The 23,778-nt window shown below is 45.1% G+C and overlaps 1 protein-coding gene across 1 annotated transcript in view; it reads right to left on the minus strand.

Annotated features, from left to right (window-relative positions):
- Positions 1-23,778, minus strand: part of ptprn2 (protein tyrosine phosphatase receptor type N2) — a gene marked incomplete at its 3' end in the record, with an annotated part of 208,250 nt that overhangs the window by 144,593 nt on the left and 39,879 nt on the right. The window contains exons 3-9 of the mRNA XM_079489306.1: positions 23,284-23,394; positions 11,427-11,689; positions 9,593-10,055; positions 8,919-9,200; positions 7,969-8,009; positions 5,469-5,696; positions 4,963-5,159 (exon numbers count right to left, since the gene is read on the minus strand). Coding sequence (XP_079345432.1) covers positions 4,963-5,159; positions 5,469-5,696; positions 7,969-8,009; positions 8,919-9,200; positions 9,593-10,055; positions 11,427-11,689; positions 23,284-23,394 — 1,585 coding nt within the window. The remainder of the gene's footprint in view (positions 1-4,962; positions 5,160-5,468; positions 5,697-7,968; positions 8,010-8,918; positions 9,201-9,592; positions 10,056-11,426; positions 11,690-23,283; positions 23,395-23,778) is intronic.

Consider the following 23,778-nt stretch of genomic DNA (forward strand, 5'->3'; position numbering starts at 1 on the left):
CTGTGATTGCAGGCTGACTCACAAGGTGACTTGGACTGCGCTGCATGGTTGCTAGTATAGAGGCATGACGTGCAACGACGTCCACAGGATGAGCAGAGCGACGTGCGATTTCATAACCACTGGTAAATGGTAAATGGTGCATTTATATAGAGCCTTTATCCAAGGCGCTTTACAGAGATTGTGCATTACATTCACCCATTCATACACCGATGGCAGCGGAAACCATACAAGGCACCAACTAGCACATCGGGAGCAATAGGACACTTCGACAGTAACTCTGGGGGAGCCCGGGTTTGAACTGGCAACCTTGCAGTTCCCATCCAGGCACTCTACCCCTGGACCACCGCCGCCACTGGCAGCCACAGCCATATACTTTCTTCCCTATAAGAGGGTCATTCTGTTTCAGCCCATGGCTAATAAGCCAGACCGAATCAGCCGTTGGCACAAAAAAAAAAAAGCCTGCCACGCAGTGTTGTTTTTGGCAGCAGATTTTGATTTTAGTTTTAGTCGTAGTCTCTTGAATAGTTTAGATTTAGTTTTTAGTCACATTTTAGTCACCTGGAATGTTTTAGTGTTAGTCTAGTTTTAGTCGACTAAATATCATAAGATTTTAGTCGACTAAATCCTACATTTGAATTAGTCGACTAAAATGTATTTTGAATTTTGGTGGGCCTTGATGCCGTCGTAATGACGGTTGCAACCAAATGTAAAATAACTTGTACTGGATCTCTTGTCCACTAGTGCCTTCCTAACATTTTAGTCTAGTTTTTATTTGTTGACAAAATCGACAGTATATTTAGTCATAGTTTTAGTCACCGTAGCTTAGTTTTCATTTAGTTTCCATTTAGTTTAAGTCAGTGAAAAAAGGTAGTTTTAGTCGACGAAAACAACACTGCTGCCACGCTGCCAGTGTGATTTGAGTCTGGCTTATTAGCCAGGCTAATTCTGTTTATGGGCGGGAACCCCTTTTGGTGTTAGCATTATGTTATGCTTTAGCTATTGAAAAATAGCAGATCTACAAGCTCATAGCGCGCCACCGAGTGGCGCGCTACGAGCTTGTAGGTCTGCTATTTCTGAAAAATCGAAGAACGACTGACATAGAAACATAGCTTTTTCAGAAAACTGTCAGGATGTAGAAGACATTTTTAGAATCTGATCTCAGGTCAAAATGGGTTAACATACAGAGTTGTAGAGCCAAAGTCTAGTAGAACAATATGAGAGTGGCGCACTAAGGCCAATATTGTAGAAACAATGAATATAAGAATAGTGGAGTCGAGGGTGGGGTGAAACAATGGTGCAGAAAAATAAATGATTAACTGCGAACCAACAAACATCAAAAACTAGCAAAGAGGCCTGGGCCATGGCTCAGTGGTCCAGGCACCTTGGCTGGTAATCCAGTCTGGCAGTGTGCCGCGGGTTCGACTCCCGATCCCGACGGCCTTTACTGCATGTCTTCCCCCCATTTCCTGTAAGCCTACTGTCTGTCCCTCCATAAAATATATAAATTAAAGGCGAAAGCCACAAAAAAAACATAAAAAATAAAAATAAAAATAGCAAACTTAAAGCCTACAAATGCTAACCATACAGAACTAATAATAACATTAGTAAGGTACAATATTAGTAAGGTGAGGAGCATTGAGTGTGTAGGTGTAGATATAATAGGCTTCACGTTGAAGTAGAAGTCTATTATGACAAGTAAGACGCGCAAACGCGGGAAGCGAACGCAGCTCGTAAATTGCAATAACAATTAGAATGAATTACGTACTTTTCTTTTTTTAAATTAAATTAAAAGTTTTTTTTTTTTAAAGTGTTCTACTGTGTGTGTGTGTGTGTATGTGTGTGTGTCTGTGTGTGTGTGTATTGTTTTGCTTGGCTTCCATAGCAAGCTGCTCATTGCATTCGCAATCACCACCACGGGGGGGGGGGTGTACAAATACATATATTATTTGAGGTCCTTGACATGAATAAAAGTTTGCGCACCACTGAATAGAAACATAGGTTTATCAGAACAGACATACTGTTGGTACTGTATTTATACTGTAATGGAACTAACGCAAACTATAAAGTTATTATTTATCAGTATCACAATGAAAACTCTTTTCAAGGATTTTAAAAAAATACCACATTTTTGTTTTACAGTAAAACCTTACAATCTTTGTATTTGGGCAATTATTTGGGGGCCCACCTGCAATATCCACATGGGCCACCAGTGGGCTTGAACCCAAGAGTATAGGACCCCAGGGGTCATATCCCAGCAACAGGCTGACAATACACAGACATAACATAACATAATATACAACATAACATAATATACAAGCTCACAATGTGCATTGTGAGCTTGTAGATCAGCTATTTTCGGTGAATGTTCACCCGTTATGGCATGATGCCCAGATTAGGCATACTGGGGTTCATGTGGTTAAAGGGCGAGTATTACGGTGAGATATCGTCTATGGCGATCCCATTTCACAAACCACATTACTGCAGCTTTTTACCCAACGCTTCACATTGTGTGTGTTCGTGCGTGTGCGTGTGTGTGTGTGTGTGTGTGTGTGTGTGTGCGTGCACGCGTGGTTGATTTTGCTCCACTTTTGAAGGGGAGACTGGGGAGAGGGTATCTGTTTTTTTCCCCTTTCCTTTTTTCTATTTCTTTTTGGAGAGCTTTTGAAACTTAATGATTCGCCAAAGCGATTCCAGACACGTTCACCTTCCTCGAACGCAATTCTAGCAACTGGAGAGCTCCGGGAGTGACTTGGTTGTTGATGCTAGCACTTTTCCCCTTGGCTTTCTCTCTCGCTACCTCTCCTACTCTCTCTCTCATCCGTACCCTCCACTCCTCCTGTCTGTACCCCCCCCCCCCCCCCCCCCGCCTCCCCTGCAGCCTCCTTCCTATTCCCCAAACCCCTGCTACCCCTCCCCCCCACACCAACCCAACCACAATGTCAGGAGCTGTCAGATAAGCTGGTTAGTGTAGCCTCACTGCAGGGGTGCAAAGGAGTCGGGGATAACAAGCGTGCAATCATGAGGTTCTACGGCAAAAACGCAGACGCGAACCCACCACAGGCCCCGCCGCAGGTCTCACTTAGCCGGGGAGGGACTGGACGGGCGACTCGGGAGGAAGACGAGCCAAAGGATGAAACTATAGGGACTGAGAAGGTGACCTCTTCTCTCTTCCCTTCTCCCTCGACATACACACACACACACTCTCCTGTCTCAATGTTGTGTGTCTTAATCTCCCCCCCGCGCGCACATGCGTGTGCGTGCACTTCAAATGTTCGTGCGACGCTTGTGGCCGTAAGGTGTCAAAGACAGGGGCTCCATCGGGCCTGTGTCAGAGCGAACGGCGGTTGAACAGGTGAAGGACAACCCACTGACACCGGGGCTTGATAACGCCATAAAGGGATTTAAGACAGGGCCACAGGCGAAAACACAGTCGATATAGGAACTTATCTTCTCCGCTGAGCCCCGTGAAGAGAGTGGTGAGAGAGAGAGAAGCAGAGAGAGAGAGAGAGAAAAAGACACACACACACAGACACACGCGCACACGCACACGCACATGCACACACAAACACACCGAGACAGAGAGAGAGACAGAGAGAGAGAGGGGGGAGGAGAGACTGCCCTTCATGACACACTATCATCATTATAGCTGTAATACCCACACACTGAGGGAGTTATCATGGCAGCTATATTGTAATCAGGCGTGATGCGTGTTGAGGATTTCACACTGCCGTATTCTCTTCCATAAAAAGACATGTGTGGGAGGTTCAGACAGGCAGAAATTGGGTTTCTAAAATGCAGTTTCAATTACCAAACGGGAACAGACATAGGATTTGTACTGCGCGGTATTTAAAATGAGTCTGCCTCGACGCACATACAAATACGAATCAGCTGACGATGAGTATGTTAAAAAAAAAAGAAAAAAGTCTGAGGATCTCAAATGTGTCCAGTCTTGTCATATTTATGACATCTATTATTTTGTATAATAAATAATAATGCAGGTACTTCTGTGGCCTACTGGCAGCAGGTTGGAGTCTATTCATTCCAATGGAAGAGTTGACGTAAACACAGCTTCTGAACCATTCTTTAGCCCTGTGGTCACTGAACTAAATATTGGATCCGATTGTTACCAAGCCACACAATATTCCCACTATTTTGATACTAAAATGGCTGTTTTCAGAGAGACAAATCAGGAGAAAATCGACTTTATTATCTGTTCCAGCGACACACTCTCGCGGGATCTAGCACCATTAACCATATAGGACGTTCGTGAGATTTACCTTCCGAGGCCGCCGCCCACTTACGAGACCATTTGTAAGATTTACCATGTCGCCTCTAGTCCCACTGAGCATTTTTCGGGCTATTAGAAGTCTAATTATGTCTAAATGGTCGTCTAAAACCGGGTTCACTGGTCTAAAAGTGAACGTTTTTTTAGTGGGCTAGGCTTAGATTAGATGTTGTTTCAACAGCTGACACTTAAAATAATCAACTTTTAAGATAAGCCTAGACCGCAATTCACTTTTAGACCAGTTATAACCCGGGTTTAGACGTACGTCAAATAGCCAACTATTTCTCAGCGGGGTGGCTACTATAGGCCTATCTCACAGCCCGCTTTCCACGCCCACTTCCGGTAAATAGTGGTGTCATTTAACATTAGCATTTACACGTTTTTTTCTCTGGAGAATCTAAGTACATTTTCTAATGTAAAAATGTGACAGACCAATATTATTATGAAGCAAACAAGATGGTAAATCAGCTCGAACAGATAGAACAAACCTTACCTTGAGACAAAAGTTGTAGACTTCTTAAATTACCTCTGTTAACATGTAGCGTCTATGGAGTGACGTCACGCTATCACCACTAACCCCGAAAGGGGGCGTATTAAGGGGGCGGGGAAATTCTGTGAGATAGGCTTATCGGGACGGACTGTCTTCCTAAATGAACGTTATCTTTGACGCCACTCACTCGGAGTCGGTGATGATGTAGCCAAAGTGTCGGTCCTTCCCGCGGCTGGAGAACTCCTTCACTCCGATGTGCACCAGCTTGATCTTCATGTTCTTCTTCTCTGGCGGCTCCTCCGGCCTGCTGCCTTCGGCCTCCGCTGGCGCCATCTGCTGGATCAGCTTCTGCACCTGGGACTCCACCGCCACCACATCTGGTGCCTCCACCACCAGCAGTGCAAAGTGTTAATCTTGTTGACTAAAAACTATGGCATCGACTGCCTTTTTTCACGGATGAAAACTAAATAAAAACTAAATAAAAAGTAAGCTATGATGACTAAAAAGACGAAATATCCACTTTGTATACGACAATTTTGTCAACAAGTACAAACTAGACTAAAATGTTAGAGAGGGACTAGTGGAGAAGAGATGCAGTAGAACTAAAAGCCAAAACTAAACACGATTTTATTCAAACGACTATGACCAAAAAACAAATCAAAATCCGCTGTCAAAATCAACACTGGTCATCACCTGCGCTTTCCTCGTCTCCCACGGGTCAGTCACGGGAGGAGGAGGAGGAGCCTGGCCCTGGACCACCCGGCTCTGGACGTTCTCCAGTCCCACCGTTCTCTGCAGGCCGGCCCAACCTGCCGCTCCACCACCGCCGTTGACCTCTGCCGGACCGGCCACTTCCAGGGAGGGGTCACCGAACGGCTCCAAGTCCAGATAGTCCAGCAGCTTAGAGAGGAAGGCCGCGTCCTGCAGCGGACAGCAGTGACGGAAGAAGTATGCTCAATTATTTTTCAATACTATCAATAAATAAATACCCTATTGTAGAATTAGGCCTCACTCAGACCTTTAAAACATTGATGCATGCTTGTTGTATGAATGTTGTGAGTGTCATGGCCGCCCCAATGCATTTCCAATGGAAGTCACATGGTTTGTAGTCCACATTTTGGACTACAAGCTGTTGTATGGCTTTCGGCTGTGTTTCGACTGCGCCCCTCTCCCTCATACAACACAAATGTTGTGTCAAACCATGTGACTCCCATTGGAAATGCATTGGGGCAAGCTGTGTCACACCCTTTGTATACAACAAGCATACAGCAATCTGTTGCGACCGTGTGAGTGAGGACTTAGGGTGCACTCACACGGTTAATGCAATTCTCTGTGCTCGTTGGGTGTTGTGTCATGGCCGCCCAGCGGCCCAATGCATTTCCAATGGAGGTCACATGGTTTGACCCAACATTGTGTTGTGTGAGGGGGAGGGGCGCACGACTGCGCCCCTCCCCCTCACACAACACAATGTTGGGTCAAACCATGTGACCTCCATTGGAAATGCATTGGGCCGCTGGGCGGCCATGACACAACACCCAACGAGCACAGAGAATTGCATGAAAGGTGTGAGCTCAGCCTAAGGCTGAGCTCACACCTTTCATGCAATTCTCTGCTCGTTGGATGCTCGTTGGATGCATGTTGTGTTGTGTCATGGCCGCCCAATGTATTTCCAATGGAGGTCACATGGTTTGACCCAACATTGTGTTGTGTGAGGGGGAGGGGCGGACGACTGCGCCCCTCCCCCTCACACAACACAATGTTGGGTCAAACCATGTGACCTCCATTGGAAATGCATTGGGCCACTGGGCGGCCATGACACAACACCCAACGAGCACAGAGAATTGCATGAACCGTGTGAGTGCACCCTTAGGCTGAGCTCACACCTTTCATGCAATTCTCGTGCTCGTTGGATGCTCGTTGGGTAGTGTCATGGCCGCCCAATGTATTTCCAATGGAGGTCACATGGTTTGACCCAACATTGTGTTGTGTGAGGGGGAGGGGCGGACGACTGCACCCCTCCCCCTCACACAACACAATGTTGGGTCAAACCATGTGACCTCCATTGGAAATGCATTGGGCCGCTGGGCGGCCATGACACAACACCCAACGAGCACAGAGAATTGCATGAACCGTGTGAGTGCACCCTTAGTCTGCCAAGTTGGGTATTCAAAATGTGCTCGAGTAAATACTCAAAAGTACAAAAGTATTGGCATGAAAATATACTTAACGGACCATAGAAAAAGTACTCATTCATTACGCAGAATGACATGTTTCACAGTTATCATTATGTCTAAAATGTATATAATTTTCTTTTTGGAAAATAGCAGATATACAAGCTCACAACAACCTTGTTCATTTGTAGAAAGTTTATATATGGCTGAAGTGGTTAATGCGTGTTTTGTAATATGAATCAAAATCCACAAAGTAACTAGTTTTCAAATAACCGCAGTGGAGTAACAAACAAAAGTTGCCTTTGCGATGTAGTGGAGTAGAAGTAAAAGTATAGAAAATCCTAAATACTCCAGTAATGTAAAAGTACCTGAGAATTGTACAGTACTTGAGAGTAAATATACTTAGTTACTTTCCACCACTGGAGGACAGATATGTATTTTACCAGCAGCTGAGGCCTTTTAAATAAAAAATGTTTTTACCCCCCAATTTTCTTTTCTTGTACAAGAGCCAATTCAATTCCCTGAAAAGACTTTGTCATTCTCTGCATCGAATACCAGGCTCTAACGTTAATGTAATTCAGTCTACAGATTTGAATACTGATCTAAAGTCCCATGCCATTCAGCTGGCTTGTTCATCTACCATTAACATTAACAGATGCAATCATTGGGCTTGACAGCCTTATTAAATTATATGAAATGTTTGATTTGATTTAAAGACTATCATTGCTTCAGCCAGTGAAGATTACGAAAAAGATCTATTCAGATTCATTTTAGTTGTTGGACAGTTCAAACAAAAATATCAGGGTCCGAAATTATTATAATGTACATAGAAAGCTCATCGCAATTATTTATAATTACATTCGATTCCCCACGTCATTAAATGATAAATGTTAGCCAACAAAACTTAAAAAATCTCATCTATTCAAACTTTATTATACGTCTGAAGAAGGTGACTAAGGTTGGAGGAAGACTTTCACCCTCGGAAACCAATTTATTGGTTGAGCAGAATAATTTGAAATCACCTTGTCAGCTGGCTCTTTGTCTGTGGAATCGAGTTGCTGGCCTGTGAACAAACACACTATATGTGAGGAGAATTGTGAGAGCTGCCAACTGTATTTTAACAAAGAAAAAGTTTGACTCAGAACTAATCACCCATAAAAGGAAAAGCTTTTCTATCAAATTTGTTATATGTTATTATATTATTTAGTACATTATAATGGCATTGGCTGACTATAATGCAACACTTGGAAAAAACACTGTTAAGATAATCCACTTTGTATTTTCCTCTACATATTATAGGCCTATAGAGCGTCGCAGTCCCGCCCCCTACCAGGGCCCAGGCAAATTATTCTCCGTTCATTTTCCTCATAGACATTTCAAAAAGTATTTATTTAAAGACGTTTACGCCGCGGACAAAGCCAACTGGAGTCGTGACGAATCATGACAACAAACACAATTTTCTGGGCCGAACAAATAATTAGAAAGAAGGAAAGAAAACGGCAGGTTACAACACTTTTTTTGTTGTTTTTCTTCTTTGTAATTATTTGTTTGGTCCAAAATATTGTGTTTGTTGTCATGAGTTGTCACGACTCGAGTTGGCTTTGTCAACGTAACCGTTGGCGTAACCGTCTTTAAATAAATACTTTTTGAAATGTCTATGGGAAAAATGCATTGGGAATCATTTCCTGGGCCTGGCGTCGTCATGAAAGAGGGCGGGACTGCGACGCTCTATATCGTCGTCTCAAAACGCGTCGCTTCACGACACGTTTCGAGCATGTAGATCTGCTACTTTTGTGCGATTCTGTATAAAACTGGATTATGAATATATCTGGCAGTGAATGAGTCAAGGCCTGAGGCCGATTCTACAAATGCCTTCTAAAACCAGTAGGCTAGCTCTCAAACATTTCCCGTGCCAATTAAGGACCCCCAAAATGATATGCGCTCGCAGCGATAGAACTCCCTTGCACCGTACCTCGGTCTTGTCCTCTCAGAAGGTTTTCCAGCATGGCACCCTGCTCTGCTGCGGACAGTGGCTGCTCCTGTTGCCGGTCAACAGAAGCTGGCAGTGGCTCTGTCTTGTCGTCCCCGTCATCCTCGGAGGAGGCCCCCTGGCCCTCTGGCCGCCGGGCCCCAGCTCGCATCACCTGCGAGATGGCCTCCGCCAGCTGGTCCATGTCCCGGCCCATCAGGTCCTGCACGTCGACGCTGCCGCCGCGCCTGCCCAACTGGTCCACCATGTTCTGGATGAACCTCTCTGGGAAAGGAAGGGAACCATATATGGACGTTGTCGACACGCAGGGAGTTTGACAACATGAACCCATTGAAACCTGGCACGCATCTGTGTCACTTTAGCGTTTAACCACATTAGCCATTATGTTATACTTTAGCTATTGAAAAATAGCAGACAGATATACAAGCTCATAGAGCGGCACCGAGTGCCGTGCTACGAGCTTGTAGATTTTTGAAAAATCGTGAAAATGTGTGAAAATCTTTGAATATATACAGTATATATTCTATAAACGTTTTTTTAACGCAAATATTTGCTTCTGGGCGGTCCCTGGAACAAAATATTTTCAGATGGGGGTCCGCGGCCAAATACAGATAATTATGGGGGACGTTAAAATACTTGAAAGAAAGGGATCTTACCATCCATGACACCAAGTGGTTCGTTGGCCATCAGCTGCTCCGAGCCTGGATTGAACACCAATCTCTGCAGATCGGGCCTGGAGGAGGATTTCGCCACCTGTGACGACAACGGGGTCCGTCCGGGGTCACTCGGAGATGGCTGTGCGACATAGCCAAGGTAGTGGAGCCTTCCCTCGGGCCGTTGCGTCTTGCTGCCCGAGACGCCCTGCAGCCGAGTGCCCGTCGCCCCGGCAAGAAGGCGTTCTACTGGGCTGGAGAGAAGCCTGCTCCTTCCTGCTGGCTCCTGGCTGGAGAAGGCCGAAGCCATCTGAGGGAGCCGGCCCTCTCCACTCTGAGTGTAGACCTTGGTGATGGGAGGACGGTTAGCTGCGTTCTGGAGACTGTAGATGGTGGACTTTCGCCAGCCTTGCTGAGGCTTCGGCTGACCAGAGTCCAAACGACCATCAGGGCTGAAGTCTTCACTCTGCAATGCAAGGACAGTTTCCATCCATTTAGAGATTTCAACGTGTACGCACGCACGCACGCACGCACGCACACACGCACACACTCACACACTCACACACACACACACACACACACACACACACTTATTTCAACCCACAGTGGCAGAGCGTAGCTATACAGAATGGGCCTCATCCAAGTCCGCATTTGTCTGTTTGAGATTAGCACATGGGTTGTGTGGGTCATCGCTGTTGTGACAGGCTTTAGCACAGAGGGGGAATAAATAGAAGCGGGGCGACCCGGGCTTTGCTAGACAGGACAGGATATGAATGTGGATTCTAGATCCAAAGACAACTGCCCTTGGAAATTGCATTATGGAAATCACAGATGAGATAGTGACACTCAAAGAGTCATTTCACGTGTTTCACATCCACGCACGCGCGCACGCACGCACGCACGCACGCACGCACACAAAAGCCTTATCTACCTCATCAGCAAAAGACTCGTAGCTGTAACCTTATCCAACACAACAAAAGAATGATGCATTTCAAAATTAGCCATAATATGACTTTTAGATTTGACACATGATGAATTAAGAGTATGTAGAAGCCTTTACACTTTGTCAAATACCATCAATCTCCCTCCTTTGATGCCAGTCTCCCGTTCTTCTCCAATGTATAGGGATAGAAACATAATGTCATGCTTGCTCCCCACGTCGGGTGCATCGGGGACGCCATAATGGCATCCACCCAGCGGGAGAAGGGGGCTCTACCATTCAAACGGACCATGTTTGCCATCTTCCATTCCGCCATGGGAACAAAGGGCCTCATCTCATCTATATGGAAGGTCCTGAACTTTTCAACTGTGGGATGGCATTAACGTTGCACTGACATGGCAGCAGGAAGTATACGTTTGGCCTCTGAGGGATGGATGCAAAGCTCATTCATTCACACAACACCCCAGGGTTTTGCCCCCCAAATATGGTGATTGAAAAATGTGAAGATGTGATGGCGGGGGGGGTCTTTGTGTAACAATGTCGCTCCTGGCACCGCAGGGGAGTGAAAAGAGCGGAACGCTAACAAAACAATGCGAGGACATCTCACACGGCCATTTGGATGCTGCAGTTAAAAAAAAGGAGTCTTCCGTCATGTGCTCTGTAACAACGACAAAAACAAAAAAGCCTTTCCTTTTGGTCTTGTTTGGGATCATTCGACTTGAACCCTTGGCAATAGGTGCGCTTAAACGGACGGAACGATGATATCAATAGCAGAATGCTTAAGAAAAAGTGTGTTTCACAGACCCAATGGCACATCTATGATCCCGTCAGATATCGGCGAGCTTACAAATGGATTTGAGAACGCGATAATGCTGAGCCTTTTCCCGGGTACATTACCTGAGTCCCAATCCCTTCGCCTTGGGCCCCGAGTTGCCCGTCCGTGACTCCAGACTGTGGCAGGAAGCTCAGGCTTTCCAGGTACTTCTGAAGGCTCCTGCTAAGCTGCAACTCCACGGGCTTCCGCTGCCTGGCCGCCGCCGAGCCGCCGTAAAGGGTCCGCAGACTTGGGGGCGCGGTCGGGCGGCGGGAGGGGACCCTCCTCAACTTGGACAGCTCCCTGGAGATGACCTGCTGTGTGACGTCGTCCTGCCATGTCAGACCTGCCGACGAGACGTGGATGGAGATTGGGATTCAATAGGCTCTATACGCACATTGAACACAGATTCACAGAATAACGCTTCCTACTTCCGGGCCCCTTCCTTACTTCCTTCACAGGCGTTACCGATGATACTAATTAAGCCTCTGTTCCATTTAGTACAGTGGTTCTCAAACTTTATATTTCAAGGACCACTATAACTATCAGTGTTACACACCCGTACGGGGCCATTTGGAACCCACTCAAGGACACTTTGAGATGTGCACAATAGCAGCACAGTGTTTGACCAGAATTGAACAGAGCCTGAATTAGTACAATCGGTAACACCTAGGGAAGGGGCCCAAGTTCTTTCCAAAATGCCATATGTGCAAAGATAAAGCCTATTAAGATTTCCCTTCCACTTGTTTCACAAACCAGGTCTCAAAAATATCCTTCTAACTAAAATTTGAAAGCTGAACATGAAAGGAATAAAAAAGACTTTGTAGCACAACAAGCTTTTAAACTTTTTAGTGTATTTATATGGTTATGGGTGTAACCTGACAGCGAAGAAAATATAACTTCAGGCTTAGAGCAAGGATGAATTAGAATACCAGAGTAGATAGAGAGCCTAAAGTTATAACACAGAAAAAACGATTAGGATTATTGAGCACGTGTCGCGCACACACGCACACGCGCACGCGCATGCATGCGCACACGCAAACAGTCACCATGCAAGCCCTGAGAGAATGTCACACTGTGGCTTGTCGCATTGCCAGCATCACTGCTAATTGCCAACACATAGTTGGGATGCAGAGCTCCTGGGCAGGGGCAGAGCGCCGCGGTGCCAAGGCCAGATGGGGCTGCCCGAGCGAAAGAGACACCCAAAACATGGCCCCGTTCCCAAAGAGCCAAAAGGCGTAGCATTCCATCGGCCAAATAACATAGAAATACCAAAGACGCTATACTTTTGAGTTAGGCCAATGAGCTCGCTTGATGACCTTTCAGTCATTCTGCCGCGGGAGCACATTTTAATGAGCTGGAGTCGGTGCGTGTATGGGGGGGGGGGGGGGGGGGGGGATGACTTCAGTTCCTTTGCGAAGATTCAGATTCTTACCAGCTTCATCATACCACACCCTCTTATGGGGCTGTTCAGAGGCACTCGTCTAGCGAGACAAAAGTGCAACACCGCCTGGGTAAGAATGCATGTTTTTCTTTTTTTTTAAAGAATAATTTAAAAGTATCAACATAGAGAATGTTTTCATTAGCCTGGTCTTTCACCCATATAGACGCTAGGTATTCTGAGACAGGTATTCTGAGTGCATGGTGGGTATTCTCATAGATATTCAACAGGGGTGCCAGATGAGGATCTGAGCTATGCAGACGAGCTACAGATGCCTCCGAGTCATTCTTGGCAGCTCTGAAAGGAGGCACAAAGAAGCATATGTCGTCACCGTTCTGGAACACATCCCGTCCATTCATCCGTACCACAATAACACTTAACAATCCCAAGCTTGCTCCGATCTGGTGTACATATACCTGCCACATCGTCCAGTGTACGGCGATTATCATACACGCCATCATCATTGCAGTACAACAGATGTGGGCGGCTGTTCGGGGTCTGCTTTCGACCCTGGAGGACCCATAAAGTATCTGCGGTTAGCTGTGGCTGGTTAATGGGTTCAGTGGCGATGTATAAACGTCTGATGGTGGCGAGGGAACGGGAGGAGGGCTGACACCGGCTTGATTGACTGTGACACCTCTATCCCTCCCATATCTCCTGGGGGATGCACTCATTTCCATACATACCGTGTTTTGGGACTCTGCATCACGCATGTACTTATGCGTGCGCGTGCGATGTGCGCGTCTGTCCGTGCGTCTTGGTAGAGATGGCGAGAAAAGTACGGCGGGCAGGAATTAACAAATCCAAATTAACCGTTTTGGAAAGGAAGAAATCGTGAAGAAAAGTGTCGGGGGGGGGGGGGGGGGGGGGGGGGGCTCTACGGTTGGTTTCCTCTCAATCAAGCTCTCAGCTGATTATCCCCGGCGCCGAGGAGCTAAATGTCATGCAAATGCATTTGTAAATCCGGGGAAAGTGCAGGCCCCGTCTCCGAGTGACGACACGGGTTTCTGTGCCGTTCAGGATGGCGGCCGCCGTCTCAGGCAAATGCCTCGGTTAATTAGTGCCCTGCCATTAGTGCTACAGCTTGCAAACAAGCCAGATACTTCTGTTGTTCTCCTGGTTCTTTAATCTCACAGCGGTCGAGGGACAGCGGGGAGAGAGAGGCCGGGAGAGAGAGAGAGAGAGAGACAGAGACTTGTGATTGAGAGAGATGAGATGTGAGTTGGATAGATATAGGATTGATAGAATTGAATACATAGTGGAAACAAGTCCCTGTTACCTTTTTCTGTTATCCTTTACCTTTTTAACCTTGTTCTGTTTACATTTCTGTCTAATAATGTAGTCAATAAATCAAGAGAGCAGGAGAGAGAAAAAGAGACATGACAGACAGACAGACAGACAGACAGACAGACAGGCAGGCAGGCAGGCAGACAGACAGACAGACAGACAGACAGACAGACAGACAGACAGACAGACAGACAGACAGACAGACAGACAGACAGACAGGAGATGGCCTCCTACATATTCAAAGTGCATTATAGGTGAGATGATCCTGTCTGCGTGTGTTCATGTGGTGTTTTTGAAATGCAGATTGTCCTTCCTTTAGTTCCGTCCACCCACTGATTTAAAAGGGATTAATGGAAGAGAGAGCGGTGAATAATTTAGCAATAATTTCAAATGAGTAAAATGTGTCAATCTAAATTTGGTGCTGCAGAGCACTTGTGCAGCCCAGCCATTGGAGTGTGCATTAGCAGCATCAATCTTTGCTTATGAGCCGCATTGTATTGACATCACAGACAATCATTTTCCTGTGGCTCACTGTATTGTGACTGTATTAACCGTGCAACGTTTAGCAAATGACTTTGGAGAAAAGGTCAACAGAAACTAAATCTATTTACCATTAAGGTGGGAAACATTTATATTTACAGTCAGAATCAACTTTATTGCCACATCACAGTTTTAAGTAAAAGTATACGATATAATGCACGGCTGAAACTGTGGAGCAGACAATGACACGTATAGTACTGATGGAAGTGCAGGTATTGATTGCCAGGTATTAATTAATTAATTATTCCGCCGACCGCCAGTGTTTTGTTCTGTGTTTTACCTTGTTTTGTCAACCCACAGGACCCGCCATGTGTCCATGATGTAAACACGCGCTGAGCACAAACACAGGAGGAGCGCGGACGATCGTCTTTTACAAGAAATGTACAAGAAATTCGCAAACGTGATCATCGGTTCTTTAGTGCAATCTGGGAAAATAATCTGAGATTAATGTATTTTTTCGAAATCTGATAACGTGGAGGCGGACGGAGTTGAAACAAAAAAATAAAACACCTCTGGTTCATTTCCAGTTGTATCCGTCTCCTAGCAACCTAGCGTCATTCATACGGTCATGGTCATTCTTAGCGTAATCACTGAAAACACCCGATGACGTAGATCTACATCATTGGCAGTCAATGTGTTAAGTGGCCATGAGTGTCTGTCGTAGGGGGGCAAACATTATGAACAACCACATTTGACTGACCATTTGTAAATGGCCTCCTTTGTAGAAATCATTTCATATTTGCCACAAAGCTCGCAAAGCATTTGGTGAACATCTGCGAGAGGAAGTCAATAAACATTAAAGAAAATTATCATGTTCGGTCTAAATCTGCAGTAGATGGTTTGCCACTTCACTGAAATGATTCCTCCACCCCCCCCCCCCCCCCCCCCCCCCCCACCCCCACACACACACACACACGCACACACAGACACTGAGTGAATCAATATAATATAAGCACTCTAATTTTCCACATAACATTTCCATTTTCACTGGACGTATGCGCGTTGGTGTTTGAGTGCAGTACTGGATGTGTGCCCTGGTGTGTGTGTGTGTGTGTGTGTGTGTGTGTGTGTGTGTGTGTGTGTGTGTGTGTGTGTGTGTGTGTGTGTGTGTGTGTGTGTGTGTGTGTGTGCGCGCGCGTGTGGGTGTGCACATGCACGCTTTTTTTTCAACTGTCCATTATCTTCTAGTATTATTGACATAGACTACACTACTACTAGACTATGACATGAAATTGTATACTGATTTTGTTGCATGCTACTGTAGCAAACACAAATGCATGATGTACCTGTGTACGGTACCTGTGGATTCAGTGGTGAATTATGTACCATATATGGAGCATGTCTTGAGTGTACAGGGTTTGATGAGGTCAGATCAATAAATGGAATGTCAGAACAGGAAGGACGGGTGGGGAAGGATAAACATATGGAATGTCACAACAGGTCAGCTCCATATATGGAGATCTAAGGGTTTGAGGTCAGATGTAGAGTTGCTGGCCGGCTCCATATATGCAAATCTAGGTGATGATCCAGTCTTCTCCATGTATGGTTATCCAGGGTTAGATCAAGGACTGTCTAAAGAGGACGAGACGCGAAGACCGAGAAGTTGTACATGCCCAAATTTGTGCATGTACAACTTCCTGGTCTCAACTGCGCATGTTTCTTTCCTTCCATGGAGCACCATCATGGAGCAACATGGCGTCGCCCGTACGGTCTCCGCGTCTCGTCCTCTTTAGACAGTCCTTGGGTTAGATGAGGTCAGTGTCGTGATCTTCATATATGGAGATAGCCATATGTGGTGGCGTGACGTGTTACGAGGTGTGACGTCACAAGGCGTGACCATATACAGTATGGAGGCATGACTAGCACACGGAGATGCAGGTTTTCATTGTAAATGCGACCTACGGTCGCAATAAGGCTGGGAGCTATACATAAAGGACAAGAGGTACCCTAAGACAGGGGTTCTCAACCCGTGGGTCGCGACCCCTCGGGGGGTCGCCAAATTATGTTGGGGGTCCCCAAATTATTATTATTATTTTTTTTGCAACTGAATGGCTGGAAAATGGTGGAAAAAGTTTACATAGTACACATAGTACATGCATACACCTTCCCTAATGTATATCTGGTTTCAGCATTTATTTATGGTGTATTGTCTCTATTGTTAAGGTTATTGTAGCAGTCAATTTATATTGGGGGGCGGGAGGGGGCGGGGCGGGGGTCCCGAGACATTGCCAAAGTATTTCCGGGGGTCCCCGGACAAAAACGTTGAGAACCCCTGCCCTAAGAGAAGAATACAGAGAAGGGGAGGGGGGTATCCGGGGTTGGGATCTAACTATGACCAATTAGTGTGTTTCAGGGCTGAAGGGAGGGCATTCCACAGAGTAGTGACTGCGTAATACAACACATTTTTCCCCTTGAGCGTCCTGAAACTGTCAGTTTATGGTCACTGAATCCCACTGGTTATATATACTGTAGCCTGTAGCTGGTTATACCTGTCCACATACCTCATGTAAATGCCACGATGCATTATCATGCTAGCATTATAATATTGAATTCTGGGACAACATGGGTATTGCATGTTGATATTTTCTACTCTGATTCCTTTTCTACTGTGATCCTAGCATGAAGCATATATCACACATGCAACCTCACACAACCAGCTAAATCAGGGGTTCCAAGCCACTGGTACTATAGTACCAGGGGTGGTACCCTCCTCTGCTGGTACACAGAAAAGGAGAAAAAACAAAAAGACAATAATGGAATGAAATATTAAATATTACTACAGGTAGTTCTTATGACCAAGCAATTGGTTGAAATAGGCTATACAGCTGTGCTGAAATGAGCATGACAGCACACCTAGGAATAATAGAATAGAATATAGAATAATAGAAGATTTGATAACGGAATAATCACATTAGAAATATCATCAGTTGTGCTGATTAGTGATTAGACACTGAGTTTTGTCAGAGAAGCAGCATTATTGATTTTTTTTCCACCCTAAAACATGATCATCAGGTCTTATTGTTATATAAGGAGGAAGACATTTTTTCAAAAAAGTGTACAGTATTTGTTAAAATGTCGTTTTTATGTGGGCACGCCCACGCCCATTAAGTATGCCTGGTTTGCCTGGTGGATGATGATCCACCTGAACTTAAGCCGCACCCACAGCTGTAGTTGTATGACAAAGGGGGAGGGGTTAGGGGAGGGGCTGATAATGTGATGTCACTATATTACTGTTTTTTTTCATTGGCACGTTTGACTGTCAAGGGTTCAGCCTCCAGGAAGAAACCCTAAATACAAAGGGAAGACATCATTGTACATAAAAACGACTCCAGGGTGTCTAATGAAGTACTGTCACCTCATAGACACATGAAAAACTGGAAAAATATAAAAATTGTGGCACTCCATCTTTAAAACCCATTTTGGGCGGGAACCCCTTTTGGTGTTAGCATTATGTTATGCTTTAGCTATTGAAAAATAGCAGATCTACAAGCTCATAGCGCGCCACCGAGTGGCGCGCTACGAGCTTGTAGGTCCGCTATTTTTGAAAAATCAAAGAACGACTGACATAGCTTTTTCAGAAAACTGTCAGGATGTAGAAGACATTTTTAGAATCTGATCTCAGGTCAAAATGGGTTAACATCAGTTATGATGGTGGTACTTGGAGAGCCAAATATTCTGAGGTGGTACTTCAGTATACAAAGGTTGGGAACCAATGAGCTAAATAACCAAAAAATTAAGGAAATTAGGTTATTAAAACGCAACAGAAACTCAACTACCGGTACATCTTTCGTGTAACATCACAAAGCGCCTTGTGATTTCTATTCTTATATATCTTACTAAAGTGCTGATATAATGTGTTATCTTTCCGATTATGCAATACACTAAGCAGACAAACACAGATTAATACAAATACATATACACGTAAATATACACTCCCGGAAATCCCCATAATCATCCTAAAGCGATATGACAGCAGCTTGGATTTGAAACGAACAGGCGTGCCATGACTGCACACTGGGAATACCAGTTCCCTGCCCCCGCGCTCAGTCTAATATAAAAGTCATTTTCAGTTGGGAATGGGATGACAGCCCCTATAGTGTGTTGAAAAGGCATTGTGAGTAAAAATGTAATAACAGACAATGTAGCCCTCCGCCAGTGGCGACGCTGCATGACAAACCACAAAGGATCTTTTGTGCAGGGGTCAATTTCTATTGATCTAAATGACATTGGTGTTGCGCGGCATGCGGAGATTGCATGATTTCTATACCTGCATATACTCGCGGTGCAAGATAAAGGTAAATCGATTCAATTGATGTCTCATTTTTTTCCCCGCCCGCCACTCTTCTCTTCTCTTCTCTTCTTCCGTGCTTCGATTTGGGTTCCATTACAATGGTCTCAATAACCCCTCTCTGTGAGTGAACAAGGGGGAGTAGTGGTGGAAAGTACATTTACTCAAGTACTGTGCTTAAGTAAAATTTTGAGGTACTTTTACTTTATTGGAGTATTTCCAATATTCTGTACAATTTCCAATACTAGTCCTTATACCCGTTCGATTATATGACCTAACGCACGCACACGCACACGCACACACACACACACGTCTGCGACCTGTCGCAAGACACACAGAAGCAGTGTGTGTGCAGACGTCAGTACAGGAGTCAGTGTTTTTTTGTAGAGGTGAAATGTAGCAATGTAGAGACGTAGGCATCCAAAAACATACAGCTGTGAGTCGTTGTTATGAGGCGTGGTGTGTTCAGCGGCCCGCGGCAAAATTCGATAGGCAACGAATGATGGTGTAACGCAACCACGCATGCGCAGTAACGCAACCGTGCACACATGCACAGTAAGGATGAAGCATGTGGCAACCACGCATGTGCAGTAAAATAAATTGAAATAAATTGCGTTCAGTTTGTTAATTTGGAAAAAAGGGCTTTGTGGTGCCCTGCATAACATAATGGTCGATGTCTGTGTGCAAAATGCAGATGGACTGTGAGCAGGGGGGCTAGCACATACAGACAGACAGACACACACACACACACACACACACACACACACACACACACACACACACACACACACACACACACACACACACACACACACACACACACACACACACACACACACACACACACACACACACACACACACGTCATAGATCACGTGCTTTTCTTCATTCATATGATAGATTGTACTTTTTTTTACTCAACTACAATTATTTTGCAGCTTTAGTTACTAGATTATGGTTATTACAAAACACACATTAATTAACCACCTCAGCCCTATAGATATATAGGGATCTGTGATTTGAAAATAGCCGATCTGCATGCTTACAATGTGCTGTGAGCTTGCAGATTTTGCCATTTTCAAAATATTTATATACATTTTGAACTTGGGAAATGGGACATTCTGCACAATGAGTACTTTTACATTACTTTTAATTTTGAATACCAGACTTTCACTTGCAACAGTGCATTCTCTACATCGCAGCATTGGAACTTTCCCTGAAGTAAAACCGTTGAGTACTTTGCTCCACCACTGATAACCCTGTCTGTGAGTGAATGGGGTGGTGGGTGGGTTGGGGGGCCGGCGGTGGGTGGGTTGGTGTCCCACCACGTCTCAGAGCAGAGATGACACTTCAATAGCTGTTGAGCTGATAAGAATAACGCACCAGTGAGCGTTAACAGAGCATTGTGGACTCATCCACAGATAATGTGCCCTCTGTCTGTCTGTCTCCCTCTTGGATGTGATTCTTCGAGACAGAAGAGACGAGAGAATTCACAGATCCACACAGTGATGATGTCATGTCTGCAGTGTCCGCCGTGAGCTGTCGCTCCGAAAGACGCGTTCACACGGATGAGAACACACGCGTGCGTGCGTACGCACACACACACACACACACACACACACACACACACACACACACACACACACACACACACACACACACACACACACACACACACACACACACACACACACACACACACACACACACACACAAGGTCACAGTGAACAAGCCTAATGACAAATAACATCTGAGGGATTAGACACCTTTTCAAAAGGAGCAGAAAATTACACACAGGATCTGCTCTCCCCCCCCCCCCCCCCCCCGGTCTCATTCGTTTATTTCTGAGCAGTAATTAGAATAAATGTATGGTCTCCCGCAGCACTTAATATTCATCAGCGCAATTTTTTATTTATTTTTTGTTATTTCCGACTATGGCCCGACCGCGTGTTCTTAATGATTTTCAATACCAGTTTACGCCTGTTTAGAAGATATTAAACTCTGAGTTGCCAGCAAAGCCAATTAGGAAGGCACTGAAGGCAAGGCAGGGCTGGCATTATTTTGTGGCCAGTTTGTCTTAAAGATATCTGCTGCCCCCTGGTGGCCAGAATCACCCACTGCATTTGCTTGAAGAATCCATTTGAAAACTAGAGAAGTATATTTTTCCAGACAGTGAGCCTTGGAAGTATTTATCACCATGTCCTCAACAGAAACACACTGATCCAAGCTACTCTCAAGGCCACCGTAATAATGAATGTGGCATTTGAAGGACTTCTTGTACCCAAGAACACAGCTGCCTGGTGAAACGAGCAGAGAGCCATCATTAGTTTGTCAGAAACACTAATAGCTTCAGATGTCTAGACTACCTGGAGGCGGCAAACCGACGCTTTCATCTGCTGCCCGTAATAACCAGCAGCGATAGCTGTAACATCACAGATCGGCGTACGTGTGTGTGTACGCCTCGATCAGTGCAAGACACCAGAGAGAACCAGACTTCTTTCACGTGATAGGAACAGGAGGGAGCTGAAGTTGAGACGAGGCAGACTCAATCGAAAAGCTATATGAAATGTACCAAAACATAATTTCAGTTGTATGTCCAGCTAGGGACACTAGGAAAAAAACAGACCATGATTACAGTATATACTGTGGATATTGATTGATTGAAATATTTATTAACAGTTTGCAGAATTACAGTACATTTCAAGCACAAACTCAATACATACAAAGACTGTTAACTGTGAGTGGACGACCTTATGCGGGGGCCTCAAAGTTGGGTCAGGGGATCCAAGGGTCCTTGAGGGGGTTCCAGGGGGTCCCCATAAGTCCTTATGGGGGTCTTTTCAAATGCGGGGTCCGCAGCCAAATACTGTACATATAAATGCAGCTGCATGGGTCCTTGACGTCATGCCTGAAGAAGGTCACCAGTGACCAAAATGTTGCCTCTCCTTCCAATAAATCCACTCCTGTATACCGTGCAGTCTGGCAGAGTGTGGGCGTACCGGGATTATTTTATTATCGAGGTCCGTCCTTGACATCAAAATGTTAGCGAATCACTAAACTGTAGATCATGTTGTATTTTATTATTTATCTTCTCTAGCATTTATACCTTTTATTTGCTATAGAGACAATCCTAGCATCTACACCATGCCCCTCCTCGACTACATATACACTGTTCCTAGCATCTACACCATGCCCCTCCTAGACTACATATACCCTGTCCCTAGCATCTACACCATGCCCCTCCTCGACTACATATACCCTGTTCCTAGCATCTACACCATGCCCCTCCTCGACTACATATACCCTGTTCTAACAGACAATCCTAGCATCTACACCATGCCCCTCCTCGACTACATATACCCTGTTCTAACAGACAATCCTAGCATCTACACCATGCCCCTCCTCGACTACATATCCCCTGTTCTAACAAGCACATTAGCTGCTGGGATCGCATTGATTGAGCAGGAGAGGTCGTCTAACATGATTACCGCTCACGCAGCACACTTACTCATCCACAAAATTAGCACTAAATGTCCTGGCAGCATACAAGACAATTAGATTGCCTGTTGGAGTTATACGATCATGGCATGACAATGGCTCTCCGCATGGCAGTCCGACGGCCTGGTCCAAGCTCCGTGGTGTATTGAAGCGGGCCGCGGCCAAATGGACAGCCTTGCCATTTGGCCTCGTTTAAAATTGTACTGCCTTTTAAATACAGTCCTGTTAGACAGCTGATAAACTATGTTAACCGATTCAAACCCGGGAAAGCATCCGTGTCGTTTTAGATTTCTTTGGCTATTCAAAAATAGCAGATATACTAAGCGTCACTTCGTGACACGCTATGAGCTTGTAGATCTGCTGTTTTTGAAAAGTCTCGAAAATGCGTGCACATTTTTGAATGTATGTACCGTATTTACAAAGCGAACATTTTTAACTAAAATATTTGCTTCTGGGGTCCTATTGGCCTGAATATAAGACTATACCGGTATGTTTTTTTTCAATGGAAATATCCTAAAATTGGGGTCGTATTATAATCAGGGACTAGACTATTTGACATTCAATGTTAATTTTCCACAAATGAGTCTTGAAATATGGGGGTCGTCTTATAATCAGAGTCGTCTTATATTCGGCACAATACGGGTACATATAATTTCGGGGGTCGTTGACATATATAGCAAGGTTGAGGGCCCGCAGTGACCACCCCGCTTCAGGGCCTACTGACATCTCATTACACAACTGATAGCGACTTTCAGTCAACTGTGAGGATTTAGAAGACATTTGTAGACTCGGCCTGATGTCGTAATGGGTTAATACATTAGGAAAATGCACCAGAGACGAGTCGTGTGAAATGTGCAAGCAGTCAGAAGAACAGGCAAACGTTTACCTCTGTGGGCCAGCTTCTGTAGGAGAGTCCTGATGCGTTGCAGAGCAGAGGGAGAAACATCATATGTGTTCTGTTCTGTGCCGGGCTCCCGGCACCTTCCAAACAGGCCATCTACAAGAGAGAGACAGAATAAAGAATATAATTTAAAATGATAATATATAGAAGTATAATAAAATAAAATAGCATAAAAGAATAAAGGCCAAAGTGCAATTATAATTGTTATAGTTTCACTTTTTAAGCACTAAGCCTTGTTTAAAAATAGCCATCTACAAGCACTCAACGATAAATGTGTGAAAGTAATGACACGCCCCTCAAACAGGGATGCCAGGGTTGAAAGCGGCTAAGCTCAATTCATACTCCATCGCACAACGGTTGTTGCTCGCAGACGAGAACTGAAGTAGACACGTTGTTAGTTTCAAAATCAGCTCTTGGCCGAGTGTGTCGTATGCTATGGAATATAAATCAGGGCATTATTTGGGCGGGTTCAGGATATGA

This window comes from Electrona antarctica (assembly GCF_951216825.1).
Source record: "Electrona antarctica genome assembly, chromosome: 20".
NCBI lineage: Eukaryota > Metazoa > Chordata > Actinopteri > Myctophiformes > Myctophidae > Electrona > Electrona antarctica.